Source organism: Lepidochelys kempii, chromosome 3 (assembly GCF_965140285.1).
Source record: "Lepidochelys kempii isolate rLepKem1 chromosome 3, rLepKem1.hap1, whole genome shotgun sequence".
NCBI lineage: Eukaryota > Metazoa > Chordata > Testudines > Cheloniidae > Lepidochelys > Lepidochelys kempii.
In genome coordinates, this window is record NC_136382.1 from 147,454,983 (window position 1) to 147,481,847 (window position 26,865).

At 39.2% G+C, this 26,865-nt stretch overlaps 1 protein-coding gene across 1 annotated transcript in view; it reads left to right on the top strand.

Moving 5' to 3' along the window:
* BIRC6 (baculoviral IAP repeat containing 6) overlaps nucleotides 1-26,865 on the top strand; it is a 320,172-nt gene that overhangs the window by 98,292 nt on the left and 195,015 nt on the right. Inside the window, 12 exon segments of the mRNA XM_073338417.2 lie at nucleotides 1,834-1,971; nucleotides 3,613-3,740; nucleotides 4,355-4,486; nucleotides 7,426-7,641; nucleotides 15,064-15,247; nucleotides 15,710-15,865; nucleotides 18,417-18,550; nucleotides 20,014-20,167; nucleotides 21,206-21,322; nucleotides 21,912-22,066; nucleotides 23,094-23,220; nucleotides 26,188-26,298. Coding sequence (XP_073194518.1) covers nucleotides 1,834-1,971; nucleotides 3,613-3,740; nucleotides 4,355-4,486; nucleotides 7,426-7,641; nucleotides 15,064-15,247; nucleotides 15,710-15,865; nucleotides 18,417-18,550; nucleotides 20,014-20,167; nucleotides 21,206-21,322; nucleotides 21,912-22,066; nucleotides 23,094-23,220; nucleotides 26,188-26,298 — 1,752 coding nt within the window.

The following is a 26,865-nucleotide window of genomic DNA, read 5'->3' on the forward strand; positions in this document are numbered from 1 at the left end:
AGAATTCCCAGTAGAGGGGAAAGGGTGAGAAGAAGCATCAAATGTAGGGAGCAAGAAAAGGAGTGAGAAACTAATGGATCTCTCTCATTAGTCCTTCAGCTAAGAGTCAGAAAATAAACAAGACACAACAGTAGGGGAGAAAAAGCAGGTGTTTGGAGTGAAAGTGAGGGGGAGTGCTAAAATTTGGGATGGAGGGAAAAAAAGGAGGAGAGTTTAAGAACTACTTAGCTATTAAGAGAGAGTGAAGAACAGAGATATTGATCTGGATAGGGGGAAAAGACTTAGTATGATCATTTAAAACAAAAAAACCCCCCAAACTCAAACAACTTTCATGCATCTTTTTGTGGACCGGACTCCTATACTGTAGATCAGACTCCTTGTTTTTTTAAGTCTGAAACCTGGACTAATTTGCAACAAGAGTCACCCAGATTAGCCATCCTACCTCTTATCCCTCTAGTCTGCATTGCCAGTTCCAGGCCCTACCATTAAGTCTCTTCTGTTCCTATTTAGGATGGGGCAGTATGTTCCAATGGACAGAGTACCGGGTGGGGAAGTCAAAATGCCTGGATTCTGTTGCTTGCTCTGCCAGTGACTGGGTGTGTGACCTTGGGCAAGTCGCTTCTGTGCCTTGGTTTTCTTATCTGTAAATTGGAAATAATGATACGTGAGTTTACAGAGCATTTTGAGATAAATGGACAAAATGTCCTGTATAAAAACTAAGCAGTTATTAAATGTGCTGCTTAAATATAGTACTTTCACATAGATATGAAAATGTGATTTTAGCCTGCAATGTGGTACACAATAATCTTTGGCCTGTTGGTGCCTGTTGTGTCTATATAAGCACGCAATTTAATTAAAGACATTGATTGAGTGACCTGTTTGCTTTTGTAGGCTGATGGCCATTGATACACACTAATTAGTGTGTTTTATAACTGTTTTGAGGACAGAAGAATGACTCATTGATTCAAAAGGTTTTCTTGTGTGATGTACAAGTAGGTTTTGTGTGACTCGCATGCAAAAATCCCCACCCACCCTGTTAGTGTGTGTGAGGCCAATGTAGGCACTAATGATATTAGTTTCAGAGTAGCAGCCGTGTTAGTCTGTATTCGCAAAAAGAAAAGGAGTACTTGTGGCACCTTAGAGACTAACCAATTTATTTGAGCATAAGCTTTCATGAGCTACAGTACCACTTCAGTGTGTACCACTTCAGTGAGCTGTAGCTCACGAAAGCTTATGCTCAAATAAATTTGTTAGTCTCTAAGGTGCCACAAGTACTCCTTTTCTTTTTGCGAATGATATTAGTGTTATCGATTTGCAGGAGGTCTAGATCTTGCCTCAATGTGAGGGTCTCAGCTTTCCCAGCAACTGGCTGAGATTTCACTTAGAATGAGAGCTAGCTTGCTGAGGAGCCAATCTGTGGAAAACAGGGGAATGTTAGCGGGTTGAGAAGAATAACTGCCCCTTTGTTTGTGGGGCCTTGTTTGCCTTTTGTTACCAAGGTTCATAATCAAGGGGACATTAATGGTGAGGGAGAATCCTTCTGTTTCCTTTTTCATCTGACAAGAAGAATTGTGATCTTTGCTTTTGGACCTTACTTCAGCTCTTCATGATTCCCTTCCTCCCAACTTCTTTCTGTGCTCTCCGAGCCCCCACACAGTGATTCTTGAGTGCAAGTCCTTTCCTCTGTTTGTGGAGGGAAACATGGGAACCCTTATTACCTAGAACACCATAAAATGTCCGCGTGGGAATTCTTTAAGCATTGCTTTTCTGATTGTTATAATTTCAAAAATTTACTAAATCACTCAAATGTCACCTAAAACCTACTTGTTTAAGGGGTATTGGACATTCCCATGATCAGCTGGGTTGTAATGCTGGTATCCAGACTCTTAGACTACGTGGCAACTGTTGAAGATGAAGCAGCAACAGCCAAGAAGCCTTTGAATGGAAAAGAGAGGGAGAGATTCCTGACAGGTATGGAACACTTACAATATTTCTAATTCAAGTCTAGATTTTAGAGATCTTTGTAAAATGTTCAGTACTGCCAGCTCATGTTCAAAAATGAGTCAGAATCATGAGATTTTAAAAATACAACTTGGGATCTATTTATTAGCCTTCTGATTTTTGAACCATTTATGGTTTACATTTTTAAACTCTTTCACAGCCATGATGGGTATAAACTTAAAATAATAATAAAAAAAGAGTTGAGATACGTTATCCCATGATACCAGGGGCTAGAGCTTTAAGAAACACAAAATATTTTGACACTGTCAATAATATTGTGAGAGTTGTTAAACCAAAAAAAGGACAGGAGACACTGGATATAGTTTAATTAGCTGCAACTTTATTATTAGATGTCTGGGGCTACCTGGCAGATGAAAGTGTACAGTTCAAATAACTCCATGATCATTTCAGTATCTACCGAGGGGTTTCTGCCAGCCCCCTTTTTCCATCCTGGTCCCCAGCCAACCCATTGCTGGGACTTGATCGTATTCTCTCGCCCCTCTCCCACTGAATAGATTATAAAGGAAAGGGGGGGTTGACTCCCTGCCATGCCAGTCATAGGACCCCCTTTCCTCTTCCTTAACAAACACCTCCTTTTAAGTCCTTTACCAAACCATTTATCTGGTCACTGTATCCCTTCCCTGTGGAGTACCTGCACTGGACATCCACCCCACACTTAGGCTGTGATGTCACAACTCATTACTTAACTCCTTTCCCTGTTCACCATAACAAAGCCTCCATGAACCTGCTATGGGGAAAGCAAAAACCCCACTGCATCATCTTGGTCAATCTGGTGGTGAGGGAAAAATTCCTTCTCAGCCCCCTGAGAAAGGAGTAGCTAGTGCAATGCCCACAATGGGTCCAGACCAAACCTAGTATTTTGCCATTTCCAAGGGGAAGGAGGGTGAGTGCTGCTCTTCCTAGTCCTGAGAAAAGGGACTTTTCCCACCAGGCTTGCTCTTGGTCAACTCTCCGGCCCTTCCAGTACCTGGGGGATGAGTCAACATTACCACGCTAACCCACACTACGTTTTCAGCAGCTTCTGTGCGTCTCTCTCACACCACACCTGTAAAGTGCTATACTCCTTCCCCTAGCAAGCTGGACAATGGTGCCCGTACTTAAGGTGTGGTGTGGTCAACCTGACGTTTGTGTGACTGTTTGTAGCTAACGTGTGAGGAGAATGGTGTGTTTGAGTAAGTGTATTTCAATTTCTAGCTTTGTTGCAGGTTGGTCTTTTTTTGTTTGTTTGTGTGGGTTTTTTTGGGTTTTTTTTTTTTAAGTAGTATCTTTCAAGAGGAGAAATGTGAGTGATAAGTGCTCACATTATGGGTGCTTTTGGTTTGTATAAGTTAAACTAGTCTTGTTTTTTCCTTTCATACTTAAGAACTTGAAAATAGTAAATGCAAAATTGTACTGTTGACCTTTTCATGCTGTGCAGTAATGCTGCCACCTAAAGTGAGGATTGCGTGACAGATAGTTAAGTAGAAGCCTTAAATTTAATGCTCCATTTTTATATTTAGTTTATAGAATGACTTCTTATTGTTGCTCTCAACTATTTTAGGAACTGTTAAAAGTAAGCCTCAAATTTTGATATATGTTTCTTCCCATTAGGCAACCAATGGAGTTTTATTAATAATAGCCTACATACCCAGAGCCTGAGCAGATCTTCTAAAGGCAATAGTAGCCTAGATAGATTGTACTCCAGAAAGATCAGAAAGCAACTTGTTCATCATAAACAGGTAACTTTCAGTGTGTACTGGCACTTTTAATGTAAGATGCTTATAGTAATGTACCTTATTTCTTAAAATTCTAGCTTTGGGCCTGGAGCTCATTCAATCTTGCTTTCTCAAAGGCCTGGTTCTGTAGCTAAAAGCTGTCTGTCTCTCTTGACATGTATCTCAAACTGCAGGGCATGGGATCTGCTGAAATCATTCTAGTCTTGTGGAGCATATTGTTATATATTTCCCTGTGGTCCGTATTTGATAGTAAAACTTACTTTGCATTTTTGGTGAATCAGCAAACATCTGAGTGCAAGCTTCTGGAGGCTGACCAGCTGTAATTCAACAGTATATCATTTATAAGACTGTGTTCACTTTGAAATACATCTGTACAGGTTCTGTGACCCTGTGTTCGTATCTAAAAATTCTCTTAATATTGATGGTTCTTAAACCTAATCTGCTCTGACTCTGCTGGCAGCCCACTGAAGTTGTATAATTTAAAGTTGTACAAAAACTAAACTAAAAAAGGCTCAAGTTGCAATTTGAATTGAAGTTTACTATCATATGAAAATACTGATCCTTTTCACATCTTATTGCTTAATTTTTTTGTTTTTCCTATTAACATTTTCTTTTAGCAACTTAACTTATTAAAAGCAAAACAGAAGGCTTTGGTGGAACAGATGGAAAAAGAGAAAATACAAAGCAACAAAGGATCATCATACAAACTTTTAGTAGAACAGGCAAAACTAAAGCAGGCTACTTCAAAGGTATGATGTTCTGAAACTGCAGTTCACTTGTTGTCTTTTGTGTGAAAAGACCTGTTCCTGCAAAATCATTTTTGTCCTGGGTTGACTTTATACAAAAAAGTGTTTCATTCTGGCTCTTATCAAGGCTGTTCTGTTTGTCGAATTCAGCAGCCATCTGTAAATGTCTGGCTTGGGAAAAATGTTTTGGTTGATTCTGCTCCAGCCACCTTTTAGCTGATCATAGCCAAAATCATCAATAACCTAGAAGCGTTTGTAGTGTCAAACTAGTCTATAAAACACAATAAGCACCTGACAGCACTTGTCTATAAAGAATTGAAAGTGTGCTTCATATGGCTAACTTATGAGTGTGGTGTTTTTTTTAAAAGGAAATTGTCTTGGATGAGTAGCCAAAAAGTAAGCATGCCAGTCCTCCTCCTCCCAAAGCAAACAAATGCTGTATTGAAAACACTTGTGCTTATTTTTAGGAAGTTTAGCTTTCCACAAGTATGGTTGCAACATATAAATCCTTGCTTCTTGTTATGAGCTCTGGATACTGGGGATGAAAACAAACCCAGGCATGCTCGGAGAACAGTCTAGTTAAACTTCAATGCCTTGTCTGCCAACAGAAATGGCGCAGGCAGTATGGACATTCCTGTGAGCATAAAACAATTAGGACTCACTTCATAGATACCAGACTTGGATATCCATTTAGATTTTTACCTTTGGAAATCTTTAGGCTTTGGAAATCTTGTTACCTATTAGGACTTCTGAAAGTCTTTAAGGGATCATAGATGCATAGAGGTTATAAAGAGAAATAAGCATGCCACTTTATAATTACCATTGGAAAAAGTAGGGTTAAAGAAACACTAGCAAATTTTATCAAGTGCTGCATTTTCACTAACACGCCTCTTTTGTCATGAATTTCACTTTCCTGCTCTATTCTTGAGTTGTCTCTTAAATGAAATAGACTCTTCTATAGCAGCAACGATAAACCACTTCCCTCCTTGCAGTGGTTACCATGTAGTCACTTTTCCCTTGCACAGTAATGGAAGGGCCAGAAAGATTTTGCAGTTGGAACAGAAGGAACTCCATAGGTGATCAGGGGAGGGGAATAGTAGGCCTGCTAGCAAACTCTTACAAAGGCTGAAGGAACTCAGCCACTGAGCCAACTGTGAAGCAGGTAAGTGAACTGGTTGGCCAATCCTGGAATTGAAGACTCAACAGTGGAGTGCAGCAGGTTTTATAAGTCAGTGGCACAGTTTTAAACACCTGCACTACTGCACTGGCTGAAATATGCTGTTGGTTAAAGCTGTGTGGGATTCACTTTACAGCAGTCCTGCTTGTGTAGAAAATATGTTGCATTAAAACCTTCCACATTTACTATGATCTTTATTAATACCTATCGATTGTGTGTATGTACATACCATGTATATGATAAATTACAAAATTATGCAATTTTGACCACATCACCTGCTTATCAGTGACAACTTAAGGCATTCCAAACTTGGTAGTAGCTTCAAACAGCTGCCATGCTTATTTTAAAAATAAACAAAACCCTGTCCAGACAAAGATTTCCTTCTGTCTCCACTCCCGCAAAAAACAAAAACAAAAAAACCCCTGCAGCCAAAAGACAGTGACCCTTGCTCACTCTGGAAAAAAAGATGGGGGGATGAGGGGTGGTACTGTTAAAATAGCACAGGATTCTGCCCAAACAGTGGCAAATTGAAGGTATCCAACTTGCAATTTTTTAGTACTAGAAATGACAACTGCAGACTGTTGATTACCATATAATCAATCCCAAAGAGAGAGGCAGGAATTAAGCAATGGAAGGGTGGTCCACAGGGTGTACAAAGTGTGTGACACAAGATTTATACAGTGTAACAAAGAATCCTTGATTGTACGTGTCAAGAAGAAATGTCTGTAGGTTTTCAAATAGCTTGAGTCTTCAGTATTTTGTCTGCCACCAGCGTGCACATGTTTACTTCTCTTTGTGCAGGGTAGTTGAGGCCCTGTATCTCTGCAGTTCCAATTCTTTAGCCACTAGGAAAGAACTAAAAAAGAAAAGGAGTACTTGTGGCACTTTAGAGACTAACCAATCTATTTGAGCATAAGCTTTCATGAGCTACAGCTCACTTCATCGGATGCATACTGTGGAAAGTGTAGAAGATCTTTTTATATACACACAAAGCATGAAAAAATACCTCCTCCCACCCCACTCTCCTGCTGGTAATAGCTTATCTAAAGTGATCATTCTCCTTACAATGTGTATGATAATCAAGTTGGGCCATTTCCAGCACAAATCCAGGGTTTAACAAAGAACTGAGAAGTCAGTATTCTTGATGGGTTATAAATTTCAGTTATAAATTACTACTGTGTCTGAGTACTATACATTTGAATTTGTGGTAGCTAAGTATCCATGAACAGGTGTAGGAATATGAAAAAATAGTATCAATTAAGAGTCAAGTTTCTAAAACACTTTTTCTGTAAAGTAAGTATACAGAATACACAATGGTGTTGAGAGCTCTGTCAGACTCTAGAATATCTTTGAGGATGTGAGTATGACTACAGTCTTAGTCATTGCTTGGTTCTGTTTAGGCTGAAACTGTAGCAAAAGGAACTGAACCCATGGTAGTTTAATACAATATTACTAAATTCAATCTAAATAAATTTTTAAAAAGCTATGCCATAGTATGAAAGTTGATTGACCCTTGTGTAAGATTAACTGCATTACACACTTATGGTTTTGTCACTTGAAAGCAATGCAACCAACCCAAATTTATGCCACGTTCCCATATAATCTTAATATAGGTCCAATATGAGAGTGTGGGATTCTCCATTATTATTAAAAAGTTCTAGAGGTACTGTTACATTTTTCCAACTCCTGATATGCTTACATTCAGAAAATGGGCATTTTAGTTTAAAATTTAACACTTGTTTTATATTGGTTTGTAATTATGCAGCATTTCAAGGATTTAATACGCTTACGTCGGACTGCAGAGTGGCCTCGTTCTACTTTAGACACAGAAGTATCGACGACAAAGGAAACTCCAGAAATTGAGCCACTTCCATTTACTCTGGCACATGAACGTTGTATCTCAGTAGTGCAGAAGCTGGCGCTCTTTCTTTTGTCAATGGACTTCACTTGCCACGCAGATCTACTGCTGTTTGTTTGTAAGGTAAACAGAATGCTACAAAAGTAGGCAGTGGGGTTGTTAAAGTGAAGTTCATTTTTTATCAAGAATTATCCTAAAGTATGTGGTATGAGCATGTATTCTTTCAGCGTAGTATTGATGAAAATATCTCTCAGATGCTACTTTTAGCTTTTTCTTGAGGATACATTAAAAATACTTATTATTGAATTTGTAGTGATCCCTAGTAGTCTGTTTCCCATGTTTTCCAGTTTTTGAATGTTACATAATGGAATTATGTTTGCAAAGTATCTCCTACAGAGCACCATTTTAAAAGATACTTTTACATTAGTACAGTTTAGCTAGAATAAATTGGTGCAAGTAAACCTAAGACGGGAACAATTTATCTACTTATTTTAGCTCTACACAACTTTATGGATGGTATACTTTGTTCATACTAATAATAAAGGAGAAAGCTGTTACTTTTTTTTTTCAAACTGTATTATCAAATACACATAACTAACTAGTATATTAACAACTAGTAACATTATTACAGTAAGTTATAGCCTATTTTCCTTTAAAATAACCTACTTTAGAGCACTGTCACTTGCAGTAGGAAAGTTCTCCATACAAAATCAGTTAGGTGGGTCATGTTTTGGCTTAAAATAAAGATTTCATATAAAGAACATACTCATTTCATTTTAACTGCAGACAAAAGTAACCAGGAGCTTTTGAAGCTTTCAGATGCCTCATTTTAGCTTTTGTTAAGCATATTGTTTCAGTTTTACAACCAGAACTTGGATGCAATCTATTGTATCTGTTTGTGGTTGTTCCTTGAGGCTTTCTGAAACTTTTTTAGAATTGCATAATTAAAACTGACCTTCCCACCCTTTGGAAACTTTTGGACTGCACCTCAGTTTGTTTAGATACCAGATCCAGTTTAGTTTTGTCCACAGGCTCCAGGACTTGACCAGGCTCTTTCCGTTCTTGTGTCAGATTCTCAGCCAGCAGATGTGCAAAGAGAATAGCAATCCAGTGCTGCTGTCTTCATTGTGATCCTAACCTTCAAATCTGATTTTAGAGTAGTTGTAAACAAAATATTTCTTTTTTCTTCCCCTGACTCAAGAAAATTGAAATATTGGGTGCTTTGTTCCTTGAAAGGGATTACCTGCCAAGCCCATTCTTTGTTTCCTTCTCCTTCATTATCATGGATCAGGCCAAATGGAGGAAGCGGAAGAGCAAGAAGCCCTTCTCAGGAGCAACAGAAGGAGAGCTCTGCTGTGACTGCTCCAGCCTATGGACCACCTTCTCTGCAATGAAAAGAGGCTCAGTCAAAACAGCTTGTAGGTGGCCCCCAACTATCCTTCCTACCAGCAGGCCAAAGTCCCCTAGTTGCCTCTACAAGGGCAGATCATGAGATTCAGCAAACTGATTCCCCAAACATGGACTCCTCATGGATAAATCAAGAACCTGAGGTGGAGTTTTGAAATTAAATGTAATTGGCAGAGTCCTGGTTTCTTCTTACTCCACTTAAGAGGAGCATCTGTGCTGCTTTTGGAATGTTCACCTGTATTTTCTCTCCAGCTGACTTTCAGGGGATGAGGAATGTGGGGATTCAGGGATCCTATATCTACATAGGCTAAGATCCAAAAGGGCACACTAGATAAGAAGAAGCTGGTCCCTGTGGGACCAGTTTCCCATTAAAAGGCAAAAGAAACCCAAGTGGCACAGAAAAAAGCCCCAAACTGCTCCAGACCCTAACCTCCTTTCCAAGACCTTTAGCTTCACATTTAATGAGAGAGCTCCAGGCAAACAGAGGCTGAGCAGGCTAAAGCCAAGGAGAATAACTCCAATCAGAAACTAAGGGTTTGCTCTTCCCTTCTGTTTCTTCTTCAGAGAAACCACTAGAAAAGTGGGAAAATTCTTACAAAGAGCATTTTTGGCAAGTTCTGAAGAAGTACAGAATCATAGAGCCATCCGAAATTCTCTTTCTCCCTCCCCATCTTCTGTAAGACTGATGAAGCAGAGGCATCCATGGCAATTCCTATTGAGGATGATTTCTTTCAATGAGACCCCATGGGCAAGAAGATAGGAGCCATCCTTAAAAGGTTTTGAAAAATCTTCAGCAGCTCTTGGAGCCTCACTGGCAACAGTGTACTTTGCCATAACCATAGTGTCCTGATGCAACAACCTAGAAAGTCATGGCCCTCAGGACAACAATGAAGTCAAATCAATGCCAAAAGAATCTAACGACATCATTTGTAACATTATGAATCCGTGGAATCTGGAGGTGTAACAGTAAGAACCGGTTAACTCAGAGACCAAATGCATCCCTGTTTCTCAGGGTTGTTAAAAGGATAAACTTCAATTTGCAAATGGGGTATAGGAATATATAAAGGTTAAGTGACTTTCCAAATGAAAGAAGAGAGTTTTTGTTAGAGATTGGTATTTATTCCAAATCTCTTTTAGGCCTGATCTTGCACCTAAAACTTAGGATGACCTAGCTACATTGCTCAGGGCTGTGAAAAATTTACTGCCTCTCAGAGAAGTGGATTACCTACATTGACAGAAAAATCCTTTCCATCAATGTAGGAAGTCATCTACACTATGACACTTGTGACAAAGTTCCTGCTCTACCTTGGTGGGTCTTGTGCTTATTGGCGGATTTGCTTGCCTTGGAGCTTCACGGCAGCCCTCAGCTTGGCTGTTTTCCTGAGCTCACAGTTCAAGTCGACTCCTCCTGTGTCTGACCAGGAGTTGGAAGGATTTGGGGGGAACCCGGGCCCGCCCTCTACTTCGGGTTCCAGCCCAGGGCCCTGTGGAATGCAGCTGTCTAGAGTGCCTCCTGGAACAGCTGTGGAACAGCTACAACTCCCTGGGCTACTTCCCCATGGCCTCCTCCCAACTCCTTCTTTATCCTCCCCATAGGACCTTCCTCCTCGTGTCTGATAATGCTTGTACACCTCAGTCCTCCAACAGTTCGTGTTCTCACTCTCAGCTCTTAGTGCCTCTTGCTCCCCACCTGCACACCACAAACTGAAGTGAGCTCCTTTTTAAAACCCAGGTGCCCTGATTAGCCTGCCTTAATTGATTCTAGCAGCTTCTTAATTGGCTGCAGGTGTCTTAATCAGCCTGTCTTAATTGTCTCCAGAAGGTTCCTGATTGTTCTGGAACCTTCCCTGTTACCTTACCCAGGGAAAAGGGACATACTTAGCCTGGGGCTAATATATCTGCCTTCTATTACTCTCCTATAGCCATCTGGCCCAACCCTGTCTCACACTAGAGCGGCACAGCTGCAGCGCCATAACTGTGCTGCTGTAGCAGCTGTTGTAGTGTAGGTATGTCCTTAAACTCAGTGCTGTAGCAACAAGGCCATTCTTCCTCTTTATAAATGGTATGGGAAAGAATCTCCTTTTATTTCTGGGGCAAGAACTAGACTTGGGATGCTACAGGGAAACCCAGATCAGGTAATAGGTCCAAACCCTAGTATGAACAGTTAGAGTAACTCCCGCCAGGTGTGTTTTCATCCAGAAATAGGCATATGGACAGAAGTGGCTCTGTAATGCTTTTTTCTCCAGCATAAGTAATGTTATTGAGCATGGCTTATTTGTATCCAACCATCTCACCAGCCAAAGAGGGGACCCAATGATTAAAGATGCAATGGTTAGATTGCCTGGACCCACTCTTTCAAATCACAGAAGGTGACACTGAGCCCTTAATTCTCGTGAGATATATAAATTGAGTCCTGTGCTATTTACTAGACTCCAGTTTTTACAATAGAACCAAATACTTGGGAAAAGGTGTTCTACCTGAATAAGTCAGTGCTCTAGCCATTAGGCAAATAATCTTAACCAGCCAAAGCACTGGAAGGTGTATTCTCTCCAAACACAACTAAATAGAGGGTTTTGCGTACACTTATTTTTGATGGTGACATAAGGTCCCAAGTTATTCTTTCCAACTTAAACTCCCCTTTCTGTACTACTTAGGAGAGAATTCTCCTGACACTTTGTCCAAGTCTTCAGTGTGCTCTGGAGAGATTCTGGTGTAACTAGATATTCATAAAGCTCTAAAGTTTTATATTAAGTGTTGCATACAAAAACTAAGGAATATTTAGGTTGCAAAGTCAAGCACCTAAAAATTAGGGAATCACTGATCTAGGAGGCTCTGTTAAGGATTCACAGGTAACTGTAGTGCATGTTCATTATGAAAGTCTTTAATTACAGGTTCACATACTATTTTTTCCACAGGACCTCTGATTCTTTCATTGGTCAAGTAATAACACTCTTACAGTTAAGCCATATTTGGGTGGATTTTTATATTTCAGCACAAGGCATGTCTTTGACGGGATCCCCTGGCAAACTTCAATCCCTTCTTTAAAGCCTGGAAGTGCTATAATTGTTTCATTGAGCAACGTTAAGAACTTAACACTGGAAAACATTTTTCAGTAACCTTTTTCTCATAAATAGCCCAACAGCTTTTGTTGAAATTTTCTTAAAACTCAGTCTAGCATTGAAAATTTTATTCCAAACTGTTAGTTTGACAACGTTACAAGCAATGGAAAACAGGATGTCTATTATAATGTAAAGTAGTAGGCAACCTTAACTATGGGTAGTTCTGCTAGTTCTGCCTATAATATGTATGCAGCATTGTTGTAGTCATGTTGGTCCTAGGATATGAGAGAATTTGGTCCAATAAAAGATATTTCATAGAAGATTAGGATTGGAAGAGACCTCAGGAGGTCATCTAGTCCAACCCCCTGCTCAAAGCAGGACCAATCCCAACTAAATCATCCCAGCTAGGGCTTTGTCAAGCCAGGCCTTAAAAACCTCTAAGGATGGAGATTCCACCACCTCCCTAGGTATCCCATTCCTAGTGCTTCACCACCCTCCTAGTGAAAGTGTTTCCTAATATCCAACCTAGACCTCCCCCACTGCAACTTGAGACTATTACTCCTTGTTCTGTCATCAGCCACCACTGAGAACAGCCTAGCTCCATCCTCTTTGGAACCCCTCCGCCCCTCCCTTTCAGGTAGTTGAAGGCTGCTGTCAAATCCCCCCTCACTCTTCTCCTCTGCAGACTAAATAAGCCCAGGTCCCTCAGTCTCTCCTCATAAGTCATGTGCCCCAGCCCCCTCATAATTTTTGTTGTCGTCTGCTGGACGCTCTCCAATTTGTCTGCATCCTTTCTGTAGTGGCGGCGGCCCCAAAACTGGATGCAATACTCCAGATGTCGCCTGACCAGTGCTGAATAGAGGGAAATAATCACTTCCCTCGATCTGCTGGCAGTGCTTCTACTAATGCAGTCCAATATGCCGTTAGCCTTCTTGGCAACAAGGGCACATTGTTGACTCATATCCAGCTTCTCAACCGCTGTAATCCCCAGGTCCTTTTTGGCAGAACTCCTGCTTAGCCAGTCAGTCCCCCAGCCCATAACAGTGCATGGGATTCTTCCGTCCTAAGTGCAGTACTCTGCACTTGTCCTTGTTGAACCTCATCAGATTTCTTTTGACCCAATCCTCCAATTTGTCTAGGTCACTCTGGACCCTATCCCTACCCTCCAGCATATCTACCTCTCCCCCCAACTTAGTGTCAAACTTGCTGAGGTGCAATCCATCCCATCATCCAGATCATTTAATGAAGATGTTGAACAAAACCGGCCCCAGGACTGACCCCCTGATGCACTCCGCTTGATACTGGCTGCCAACTAGACATCGAGCTGTTGATCGCTACCCATTAGCCTGATGATCTAGCCATCTTTCTATCCACCTTATAGTCCATTCATCCAATCCATACTTCTTTAACTTGCTGAGAAGAATACTGTGGGAGACCGTATCTAAAGCTTTGCTAAAGGCAAGATCTATCGCGTCCACCGCTTTCCCCATATCCACAGAGCCAGTTATCTCATCATAGAAGGCAGTCAGGTTGGTCAGGCATGACTTGCCCTTGGTGAAACCATGTTGACTGTTCCTGATCACCTTCCTCTCCTCCAAGTGCTACAAAATTGATTCATTGAGGATCTGCTCCATGATTTTTCCAGGGACTGAGGTGAGGCTGATCCAGTCTGTAGTTCCCTGGATTCTCCTTCTTTCCTCACCCACCTTGTCAGCCTATAATATAGCATGTAGATACCACTCATTTACCTTTTCTGTCTTGTTACATCCAAAATGGCCAGGTCCATAGAGCCTTAAAATAGCTGATGCTAAGATGGTTACATACTAATTTGCCTAGTGTCTCAGGAAATGATTTCTTGAGGGAATCAGGACTCGCTACTATGTGATTTGTGGCATTATAGACAGAAAAGACCTTTGTCACCTGAGTAACTTGGCAGAGCAGCATCATGGCTGCCCTTCATTATACTTATGAGTTTCTGCAAAACAGGTTTCCATTTCTCTTAAGATCAATCTAAAGTTAGAAGGTTCTTCCCATGTGATTGCCAATAAACTTCTTAAAATACCAAACATTTTCTTTATATGGATGGAATTTAAATTTGTGTACTATTCTATTTGAATATAAATGACAATTATTCTACTTTAGCCTTTCCTTCCTTATGTTTGTGTATTCATTACTTTGCGTTCATTAGATGTGGCATACTAGAATGGAAAATTTTCTAACTCAATAACATCTAAATCCTTTTTTTTTCTTTTCTGTTATATTCACACCTGCAAGGAGTCTTTGAAATCTTTTTCTCATAAATGGACCTCTTCCCCATGCCTACTCCACCTAAAATTTCTTTTGAATTTCTTGTACTATGGCTTCTTCTGGGTCCATGTCTGAAGTTAAAACAGTTGAATACTGTTAAACAATACTGAGCCTAATAATGAGAATTGAGTGTTTCCATAAAACTTTGGATGTACTCACCTGGTTTGAAAGTATAAGGTGCATGGCCACACCCTGGAGCCACTTGAACAAGTCTGAACTGCTTCTGGCATTTATAGGAATGAAGGCATTAGCACAAATGTGTCTAACTCAGGTGAAAGGAAATCATTAAACACATTTCCCTTTCTGTAGCATCTATTTTTAGTACCTCACACTTACATACCTTTCATCTAACATCCTGTGAGATAAGTATATAAACCCATTGTATTAATGGGTAAACAAAGTCATAGTCAATGGGGGAACTGTGACTTTCCAGAATTAGTCAACATTTCACTCTGTGTGTTGGAGATGGTGGTGAAAAAGTGAAGTACTACTAAATCTGATGCATCAAACAATAAAATGGAAATATGAATGGTATAAATAAAGTGGGATATATGCAATATAGAGTTTATTGCCACTTTTTTGGGAAGACTCATTATTTGAGACATAGTTACTCATGACTGTCATCCCGAACTTGGAACAATAAATCTTGACATTACATTTACAAATTTAACTTTGTTGGGGTGTTGTGTGCATGTTGTTTGTTTTGTTTTTTGGTTGGGTTTTATTTTTTGGAAAATCAGTTAAATTGTATATTTCTGAAATTCTTTTACAGGTTCTTGCTAGAATTGCAAATGCTACAAGACCAACAATTCATTTGTGTGAGATTGTGAATGAAACTCAACTAGAAAGGCTATTGCTGCTTTTGGTTGGGACTGACTTTAATAGAGGAGATATCTCTTGGGGAGGAGCATGGGCTCAGTATTCTCTGAGTTGTATGCTGCAAGATATTCTAGCAGGTGTGTTAAAATTCAGGGTGTGTGGTGTGGTGGGTTTACAACAAAATGCATTAAGCTGGAATTCCCCCCACCCCCGTTATTTGATTCTCTGATGTGAAACATGGAAAAGTCTGCTAATGTGATTATGATAATGAAAGCATGTAGGTTTTACAAAGAAACAAATTGAAGATATTAGTATAAAATGAAACATTTAATTGAGATATTATAATTTTAAACACTGTGGCCTTCATTTTCAAAAATTTTGCATACCCAGTTTGAAACTTTTGACAGAGCTCTCGCTTTCAGAAGATGTTGGGCATATCCTTGGGGCATGATTTTCAGATGGGGGTATTTCAAATTAAGCACCCAAAATTGCAGTTCAGTTTTGAAAATTTGGATGAGTATGCTCAGATGTTAATTAGTCTTGCAGCCAGAGTACAGGCTGAACTGCTAAAGGAGTTGTCTGCTTACTGTAACGTATAGGAGAACTATTGGCAACAATAGCAGCTGAAGCTATAGAGGAAGGAGCCATGGGAGAAGATGCAGGAGCTTCTGCTGCAGACTCTGATGACTCTCTTCAGCAGTCTACAGTTCAGTTAGTGGAAACGATAGATGAGCCTTTGACACATGACATCGCAGGTGAACATTCAGGTACTATTTATATTGAAATGATGTTTAGGAAATAGAACGTTAAATTCTGTTTAGTCAGTTAACATTTTTAAATGCTTGATGTACTTGAGTCATTCTGAAGCTTGCTTAATCCTGAACTCTCACAAGCCTTTCACTGTGTAATGCACGGTAACTTTGTAGTTTAGATAAGTACTTTTGTGTGAATTTTAGCAAGGCATTCGAGTTTTGAGTTGTCATTTATCAGGGTCCCAAAGGTTGCAGTTAGCAAGAGGTATCCGTTAACTTTAGCACTTACTAATTCTTAAGCATAATATTTCAACTTGGCCGCTCAATATTTTCAGCTGCACTTGTTGACACACTACTGAGAGCTCACACTCAATGTTGTTTCCTCACTGAGTTCACTTGAATAGCAATCATGACAGTATAGTATGTGGATTCAGGAGTGTGGTTCGTTGATAGTGAGCTGATAAACTAGAAATTTAACATCCTAAATGTCTACGCTCTTTCTTGGTGGTGTCTATTTCATTGTAAGTAGGTCTGTAAACTTGGGGAGCACATTGTATTTTGAAGAATAATCTGTTCCTGCGAGGAATTCATTAACACAATGATTAATTCTTACTAAATACACTAGGAATTTAGAGAGCTATAGAACAAAACGGCAGTCTAAACAGCTTCTAGCACAGGGGTGGACAAACTACAGCCCATGGGCGAGATCCAGCCTGTGAGCCATTTTAAGCTGGCCCGCGAGCTCCTGCTGGGTCGGGCCTGCACCATGCGGCTTGGCCCCACTCAAGCCGGGGCACTGGGTCAGGAGCTGCATCATGTGGCTACTGGAAGCAGCAGCATGGCCCACTCCGAGGATCACGTGCTGCTCCATGCCTAGGAGCTCGAGAAAGGACATGCCACTGCTTCTGAGCTGCTTGAGGTAAGTGCCGCTCGGAGTCTGCACCCCTGAGCCTCTCCCCTGCCCCAGCCCTGATCCCCCTCCCACTCTCCAAACCCCTCAATCCCAACACAGAGCACCCTCCTGCACTCCGAACCTCTCATCCCCACCCCACCCCAGAGCCTGTACCACCAGCTGGAACCTGCACCAGCCCCGATCCCCCTCCGAACCCCTTGGTCCCAGCCCAGAGCACCCTCTTACACCCCAAACTCCTCATCCCCAGCCCCACCCCAGAGCCCTCACCCCCTCCCGTACTCCAACTCCAATTTTGTGAGCATTCATGGCCCGCTGTACAATTTTTATTCCCCAATGTGGCCCTCAGGCCAAAAAGTTTGCCCACCCCTGTTGCAGAAGCCGCTTCCTCTGGAAGTGCTACACTTTGAACAGATGTTGAGGTAGAACATTACTTCAGTTTGGTATCACATTTTACTCTTTCTAGACTCTTGGAAACAAGAGGAACACAGCAACTCTAAAGGTCTCCATGAAGCAGAGAGACCAATAATATTCATTGGAGTAAAATATAGCACTGCCCAAAGCATCATCATGGCCTTTATAGGATGAGCTAAAAATTTGGCTTAGCCTGACTTTCAAGCTGCTTCATGCACCTCTTCTTGAAAAGGTTTAATTTCTCTGTAGAGAATTAGTACTCCTGTGTAAACTCAATACTGTATTACTCCTCTAAAAATATGGCAGTGAAAAATCTTTTATGAAGAGAACTTCAACTACGTATTTCTCTATTCAACAAAAATTTCAGAATGTTGCACTAATAACAAATTAAATAGGTATTGTGAAACTATTTATTGCACATAATTTATCCAAATTTTGCACCTCCAACTGAATTGAGGTGGCATGAAAGGTGAATGGCAAAGAAAAAAAAAAAAAAAGGGTTAGTGCCGCCATATCTCCCTCTACCCACCACAGACGCACCCTGGTGATTAATAAGTCTTCCAGATTGGACCAGAACTTGAATTTTTTTTTTTTTTTTTTTTTTTTTTAAAAAGAGCATTATAGCCTTTAGTGTTTTTGAAATTAATTAATTTTTTTGTGGTCTTCTTGGCACATCATAAAGACGCAAAAAGAGTGTTTGCAAAAATGTTTCTCCTTGTAATTTGGCTCATGACTGTGGGAATTATCTATGTCTGGAATAGAAATGAATTCTAGATTCAGGCGTATTAGAGATATTTGTTGCACGTTAACATTCTATACTTGCTATGTCTTGCTCCGCGTATCTTACTTCCCAATAATTATAGAATTTTCAATTTTAAAAAAAACTTCTGGGTGAAAAAATTACTCTATCCTAATGGCAGCATTTTGGGTTTTTTCAACTAAAAGATTGGTAAAGGTTTTTTTGGTGATAGATATTGAATTTACATAAGGCACTCACTGAGACATGAGTCAAATTGCTATTTGATTTATAGCGTTTTCAAAAAAGATGAATTGTTACTAATTACAGTGTTGAAAACAAAGCAAACTGTGATCTCATTCAACAATCTTTGCTTTTACAAAATATTTTAAGTATATACAGCCCTAAAATTGGCCAGTAAGCATGTTTTAGCCTGGTCTTATAGTTTTAGCTCTGTTACTTGACAATATTAAAGCAGTTTTAATCATCCAAAGGTGCTCCACCTCTATCATCTTTGGAAAAAGATAAGGACATTGACCTAGAATTACTACAGGACCTGATGGAAGTTGATATTGATCCTTTAGATATTGATCTGGAGAAAGATCCCCTTGCAGCCAAAGTCTTCAAGGTATGGCCCACGTGAGTTTTCATAATAACTTCTACGTGTGAAACAATATAATCTCTTACCTTTCTGGTGTATGTCTAGTGATATTTCATGGCATTAGACCTGCTTTAGCTGTATGCTGTAAAGAACAATATTTTGAAGTTGAGGCAGGCTTTGACAGGCAAGAGCATAAACACTGAATATAATCATAATATAAGGTTATAAAAGCAAAATATTCCACGATTATCTATGTTACAAGTCGTAAAGACAATAGAAGGGTAGTAATTAATCTCCCCACACATTCTAGATTGTAGTATTAAAAAACAAAACCTACTCCTGATTGCTTCTTGCAATTCATTTGTAACCTTATCCCTCATTGGCGTGAAAAGTTAGGATATACATTTGATGTACTCGCCCTACTGTAAAATGCATTAGCACTACTTAGAATTCCACAGTTGCCTACTTGGAGTATTAAATGAACCAGTTGCTGTGTCAATCTGTTTGGCTGCTGAAGTGTTAAACACTATACCTTATTTCAGAGTAACAGTGTGGGAAGCTAAACATGTTTATATTTGATGCACTAAAAGTCTTTTTTGTTTTTTTAGCTGGAGTATAAAATCAGTGTATTTTTAAATATAGTTGAAATAGACAATTACATCTTGCTGCTTTTTCTTCCATAACATTTCCAAGCTCATCCTGTTCATATCCATCCTCAAGACCCACTTCTACTATGCAGCTACAATAAATTGCCAGCTGAAAACCTGGGTAGATGATCTATGGGGACTTCTGATTTAAAAAAACTATACACACGCACAACTCGGCTACGTTAATACATGCTTTTATTTTTATATCCTCATCCTCCTTCCTTTTGCTTATTATACAAACCATTGCTTATTGTCGTAAATTAGATAGGAAGCTCTTAGGGGGCAGACGTGGTTTTTGTCTATTTTGTACAGTGCCTTTTACACTGAAGCCTCGAGGCAATACTGTTGTACAAATAAATTAATGTTGATATTGCACTGTATTTTTAAGAAATCATATTTTAGAGTCTCTTGTGCAAAACTGTAAATTTGAAAATGAAGGCATGGTATAATAGATATGTGCAAGATTAATTACTTATTAATTAATTATTGCAAGATTTATTACTTAAAAGTAAAAGTTGATGCCAAGATTCTGAAAGATGGGTGCCTAAAGCTAGGTTTTTTAATCTTTGTTTAGGCATTGAAATAAGTGGCCTGATTGTCAAATAAGTTAAGCACCTGGTAGCTCTCATTGGATGACCTGGTAGCTCTCATTGGATGAATCTTTGAAAACCTTTGCTTGAATCTTAATGCAGCTTTTCAGTTTATGTTGGATAAAATATACTATTTACATTTCCTGTGTACTGATCCAATATCAGAAATATATTTAGGAGAAAATCTGAGATGGTTTCTATTTGTACAGCTTAAAGATGAATAATTTACATTTTATTCTCTCATTTGGTAAAGCCTATAAGCAGCACGTGGTATGATTACTGGGGTGCTGACTATGGCACTTACAACTACAACCCGTATATCGGAGGTGTTGGAATTCCTGTTGCAAAACCGCAAGTATCCACAGAGAAGAATGGATCACAGACTGTGAGTGTGTCAGTCTCTCAAGGTAAGCAAGCAGTAGGTTCACTTCAATTCTGTTGTGGAATCTTTAGATATTTTTCTAAAGTATTTGCTTTGCTGAATAGTAATTAATGGCTAATATAATGCTGAAGTTGGCACGTGCCTTCTGCTTGTGAAATCATTAAGTGATTTAACTTTGAGGTGCACAGTTTGAAAGTTCATACACCAGAATTTTAAGATTCACAGAAGTATAAACAAAGTTTCTTTTGCTGGCAAACCAGAGGTTCATGCAGTAAACTAGAAAAGATTATACAGATTTTACATTATAGATGGAATTAGTGTATTAGAAAAAGAGTGAAAGTGCATGCTGTAGTTAAGAACATAAAAACTTCAATTTCTAACTCTTTTTCGGTCACTTTTGACTGTCTAAAACTTTCATCTACTGGGTTGACATTTGCAAAGAATGATGCATTTGTTTTGGAGGTTTGAACAAAAATGGTCTAGCTGTTCTGAAGTTGTTTTTTTCACTCTCCTACTCAATCCCTGCTACATTTAAAAAAAAAAAAAAAGGCATAATTTTTTCAAAGGTGCTTTACTGAACCAGAGATAAGAAGCGGACAGTGTTGCAGGGAAAAGAGCCTTCAGTAAGAAGTACCTCACTTGTTATTTTGGAAACTGGTTCTGATTCCAGAATTATGACCCACTGAAAAATGGTGCTTGCACACATGCTCGGTACATGAGTAATTGTGGAAGGGGCAGCCAAGTGAGAAGTGAAGTATACTTTTTTGCACTTCAGTGTTCTGTTAATCACTACCTGAGAACACACATTTACAGATTACTTCAAAATTTTTGATACTGCTGTTCTGAGTATACATGTCTAACACTCGCCGCCATGATAAGGAGCAGTGAACCTATTCACCAATTATAATAAAAAAAAATATGTTTTGCCAGTTGCTAATGTTGGATGTGTAGCTGTGTTGATCTCACAGTAGATCAAGCAGTGTCTTTTTGTTCAATCTTTAAGTACATTATAATCCACGTTTGTTTGATATTCAAATGTTACCTTGTATGCTGCTTTCTATAGCTTTGGATGCCCGTCTAGAAGTTGGACTGGAACAGCAAGCAGAGCTGATGCTGAAAATGATGTCTACTCTAGAGGCTGATTCCATTTTGCAAGCATTAACAAACACGTCGCCTACATGTAACTATATATTGCTAAATCTTTCTCTTCACTTACTGACCATGAATTTCACTTAAAACTTGTTTTCTTGTTAGGGTTAACTTCAGGATTCTCAAATAATTTTGTAAATTGATCATTCAAGTGGGGATACTAAAAAATAAGTGAGTCATTTTACAAAGTTGTGAAATATATACCATTTTCTACTGCTGTAAGCGAAACACTATAAAGAAGAGGAATGGGTTTCATTCGGAGACTCTAGTTGAATAAAGACGTGTTCAGTGAAGTCTTTACATTTGTTTTCAAGAGCTTGATTGTTGGCTGTGATTAAACAAAGTGGAATACTCCCCTTTGGAATGGGACTGTGTGGAATGCTTCAAAGGGAATTCCCAGTAGTCTGTTTGACTGTAGTGCACAGCAGAACCATAGAGCTTCTGTTGGCCAATAGCTTTGAAAGTCCATTCCAGTGGGGTCATGCCCCAAATAGTGAATGTAAAGAGCTTTATACCTGTCACTCAATCAGTACTGGATAAGAAAATATAAATATTTTTTGCCTAGTGTAACTTTTTTCCTACAAAAGAATTCATGAAAAAACTTGATTTAATTTTTTTAGTAACTCAGTCTCCTAGTGGAACAGATGATTCATTGCTAAGGGGATTACATGCTGCTAACCAGACCAACCAGCTGATCATACAGTTGTCCTCCATACCTATGCTGAGTGTGTGCTTCAACAAACTCTTTTCCATGCTACAAGTCCATCATGTTCAGGTATGGAATTATGAACTTTCAGAACTTTGGTTAATACAGTACTTATTGCTAATATTGAGAGAGGAGTGTTACATTTCCCCATATTCAAAGTTTTAAACTATTGAAAATGGAATGGGAAAAGTACCTGTTAAGTAGATGACTTTTTAAGTTCTCATGTACAAATAGAGATAAAATAAATTATTAGGTATCCTAAATACTTGTCTACAGAACATAACTTTTTTTAACACTTCTGTAATTAAAAACAGTATTGGATCTTTCACTGTAGGACACTGGATACCTCAACTAGTGATGAATTTCACTAAAGGTTAAAATTACTTAACATTTAATGGTCCTGATTATGTAAGGGCCACACGATGGAAAAGTGGAGGCCCGTTTACATGTTTTGCCCTTGCATGTGCGCGCACACATGCAAATTCAACAGTATGCCCATGGATACTTCGGGGCCTACCTTTCAATTTATATGCACATTTGTAGTTACTGAGCACATTTGTGTGCCTCCCCACATCAGTTTAAATATTTAATCGAAAGTCTATTGCACTAGCAGATTTTGAATAACATAGTCCCATCATTGCTTTTGAGTAATGAAAGTCACTGGCTTTGCGCATTCCAAAAGTTATATGCTGAACTTCTGCTGAGATATCTTAAATATTGAGATTGTCAGGCTATATGTAAACCATTCTTTTCTAAGAGAAACTTGGAGCATAGATAATTCTTAATTGTGTTTAAAATATAGAAATAAAAAAGCCATTGCCAGACTAGAGTAAAAGTACTCATGTACTATGTTAAGTGAGGTTTAATTTTATTGAAATTGCTGTACATCTATTCGAAGTTTCAAAGCTCTTCTGAAGAAGATTGTGCTTAGTTATGCTTGTCACCAGAGTGTGATAGCAGAGAATGTAGATAAGATAAATGACATTTTAAAAATCAAAATAGTCTGTTTTTCACACTTCAAGGTGTAGAAGTACAGTTCTGTTTTTGCTGATTTGTTATTTTATATCAGCTATTTATCTTTTTTTATTATTTTCAGCTTGAGTCGCTTCTACAGTTATGGCTCACATTAAGCCTGAATTCCAGCTCCTCTGGGAGTAAAGATAATGGTGCTGACGTTTTCCTTTATAATGCTAATCGGATACCTGTAATTTCTCTGAATCAAGGTAAAAATATTCTAGAATGGGATAATAGGTGTGTAAACAGCTAGAATATGATTTTCACAAGTAGCTAGTGTTGGCTTAATGCTCCCATTGAAATCCATGGTAAAACTCTCTGCATCTTGTTTTCCAGAGAATCCTCTGACTTTGTTTTCCTTAACATAACCTCTGAATAGCATTCAAAAAATTTATCAGAGCATTCTACCAGTTTGGCCTTTTCTGGAAGGGTGGAAGAAACCATCACAGGATACTGCTCAGAATTAGTATTATTAAATTTCAGTGGTTAATATGTTGCCGTTCTATCACTTCTGTTTGTTCTGTGAGGACTTTATTTGGAATGCTCTGCTTGCCAGAAGCAGGAGATATATCTGACATCCTTCTCTAGTCAATATGATTCTGTGGCACCTTCTTCTGCCCCACTCACTCCAATCAAAGGACATGGGAGAAAATAAGGTCTTTGAACTGGTTAGTCCAAAGAAGGTGGAGACGGGAACTTTTTTCTGCTGTTTCAAGTGCTCAGTGCTCACTTTATATGTTTGATTACAAATATTTGCACTGTAAAAAACAAAAGAAATACTATTTTTCAATTCCCTTTATACAAGTACTAGCTCTTTATCATGAAAGTTGAACTTACAAATGTGGAATTATGTACAAAAAAACCTGCATTCAAAAACAAAACAATGTAAAATTTTAGAGCAGGGGTGGCCAACCCGAGCCTGAGAAGGATCCAGAATTTACCAATGTGCATTGCCAAAGAGCCACAGTAACATGTCAGCAGCCTCCTATCAGCTCCCCCCGCCCCCAGTGTCTCCCACCCGCCAGCAGCACCGCCGATCAGCACCTAACTCTCCATCCCTGTGCCTCCCACCCGCTGCGATCAGCTGTTTTGTGGTGTGCAGGACCCTTGCGGGGGAGGGGAGGAGGAGGAGCCGCAAGGGCACAACAGACTCGGGGAAGGAGCGGGGACCTTGGGGGAAGGAGTGGAGTGGGGCAGGGGCCTTGGGCAGAGCCAGAGATTGAGCAGTGAGCACCTGTACCACATGGGAAAGTTGGCGCCTGCAGCTTCAGCCCCGGAGTTGGCACCTATGCAAGGAGCCACATATTAACCTCTGAAGAGCCGCATGTGGCTCCAGAGCCACAGATTGGCCACCTCTGCTTTAGAGCCTACAAGTTCAATCAGTCCTACTCCTTGTTCAGCCAATCGCTCAGACAGACAAGTTTGTTTACATTTGCAGAAGATAATGCTGCCTGCTTCTTGTTTATAATGTCACCTGAAAGTGAGAACAGATGTTTGCATGGCACTGCTGTAGCTGATTACGGGTTCTGCTCAATAACAATCCAAAGCAGTGTGGACCAACACATGTTCATTTTCATTATCTGAGTCAGATGCCATCAGCAGAAGGTTGATTTTCTTTTTTTGGTGGTTTGGGTTCTGGAGTTTCTGCATCAGGGTGTTGCTCTTTTAAGACTCCTGAAAGCATGCTCCACACCTCATTCCTCTCAGATTTTGGAAGGCACTTCAGATTCTTAAACCTTGGGTAAAACCTTGGCAGAATGTGGGTAAAACAGAGCAGCAGACATCCAATTCTCCCCTAAGGAATTCAGTCACAAATTTATTTAATGCATTATTTTTTTTAATGAGCGTCATCAGCATGGAAGCATGTCCTCTGGAATGGTGGTTGAAGCATGAAGGGACATATGAATCTTTAGCGCATCTGGCACATAAATATCTTGCGATGCCAGCTACAACAGTGCCATACTAACCCCAGTTCTCACTTTCAGGTGACATTGTAATTGGTTAGTCTCTAAGGTGCCACAAGTACTCCTTTTCTTTTTGTAATTTAGAAGTGGGCAGCATTATCTCCCCGTAAATGTAAGCAAACTTGGTTTCTCTTAGCAATTGGCTGAACAAGAAGGTAGGATTCACTGGACTTGTAGACTCTAAAGTTTTACATTTTTTTTGCTTTTGAGTGCAGTTATGTACACTGCATTACATATTTGTAAGTTGCACTTTTGTGATAGAGATTGCACTACAGTACTTGTATGAGGTAAACTGAAAATGCTATTTAATCATTTTTACAGTGCAAATATTTGTAATAAAAAATAATATAAAGTGAGCACTGTACACTTTGTATTCTGTGTAGTAGTTGAAATCAATATATTTGAAAATGTAGAAAAATATCCAAAAATATTTAATACATTTGAATTGGTATTCTATTGTTTAACTGTTATTAATCGTGGTTAATTTTTTTGAGTTAATCATGTGAGGTAACTGCGATTAATCGACAGCCCTAGAAATAAGCAAAGCATCCTTCATTCAGCCTGTAACTGCTTCCTGCCACGTTCACTAGTGAATCCTCCATGTGACCTGAAATCTGCAGTGAACATGTTATTGGGGATTTTGCTGCTGAAATGACAACCCCACAGCATATCCCGAGGAGTGGATTTTGAGCCACACAGGAAAAGCGGCCTTGTTGTAGAAAAGTCTTAACCGTGCTAGCTCCTGAAGCACTGAAACAGATCAGTCACTGTCTCATTTTTTCCATTCTGTAATTTGGGGCTCTAGTTTAGTGGCAGCCTGGTATGAAGACATACCTCAAATTTTTGTCAATAATTGTGGTTAGCCTTTCTTTATTTAAAAAAACTACAGTATTCTTCAGCAAAGATTCAAAACATTAAAGCCTACATTAATGAAGTTGCATACTTCATAGCTGTAGAATGCTATAATGTATTTCTTGAAAACGAAAAAATCATTTTTTTTCATGTGCTACCTTTGTTTATAAGATGGAAGGATTTTACATTGACATTATGAAAAATTCTACTTGTGTTAATTCATGTACAGTTTCTTTTAAATGCACAGGATTATTATCAAAAGAAATGTAATGAACTTTCATTCCTAATATAAGTTCCTGATTATTACCTTTTGTTAAGGGCTCAGTATTTTGAAAAAATACAGTATGTTCTTCTTTACAGCATCAGTAACTAGCTTTCTGACAGTCCTGGCCTGGTATCCTAATACCTTACTGCGGACATGGTGCCTTGTGCTTCATAGCCTAACTCTTATGACGAACATGCAGCTTAACTGTAAGTTTTCTCTGAACGTTGTTGTTGTTATGATGCTTGAAAACTAAATTACAAATGAAATAAAGTAAAATAAAAAGGTTCTTAATAAATGCAGGGTTTTTTTCAGGGAACAGATAGTGAATTTGGTGCCATTCACCTGCAGGGTGTCTGACTTTTACACAGGATATGTAGTGACTTACTATTAATCCATACTATGGGTGATGTCATGTGTGGAATAAATAGATGATTTCAAGTATAGTTCATCTAACAAGCTTCTATTTAAAAGAGGATATTCTTACTGAGCATATCTGCTCCTTTCAAGCTTACCTACTGTCTTCAGTGACACACATTTTTGCTCCATTTTTTATTCCTGTTAATACTGCAGAGTTAACAGCACAAAGAGAGGGGCTGAATTCTGTTCCTTCTTGTACATCATCAGAATGGCATACTAAATCATTTATGCTGTTCATGTCCCCCTGTAAACAGTAGGTTCTTAATGATGGCAACATTTTTATAACTGGTGATGGAAGGGAAAACTTAGCTTGACTTTCACTCCCTTGAGCTGTCCATTAAAAATAGGGAGAAAAG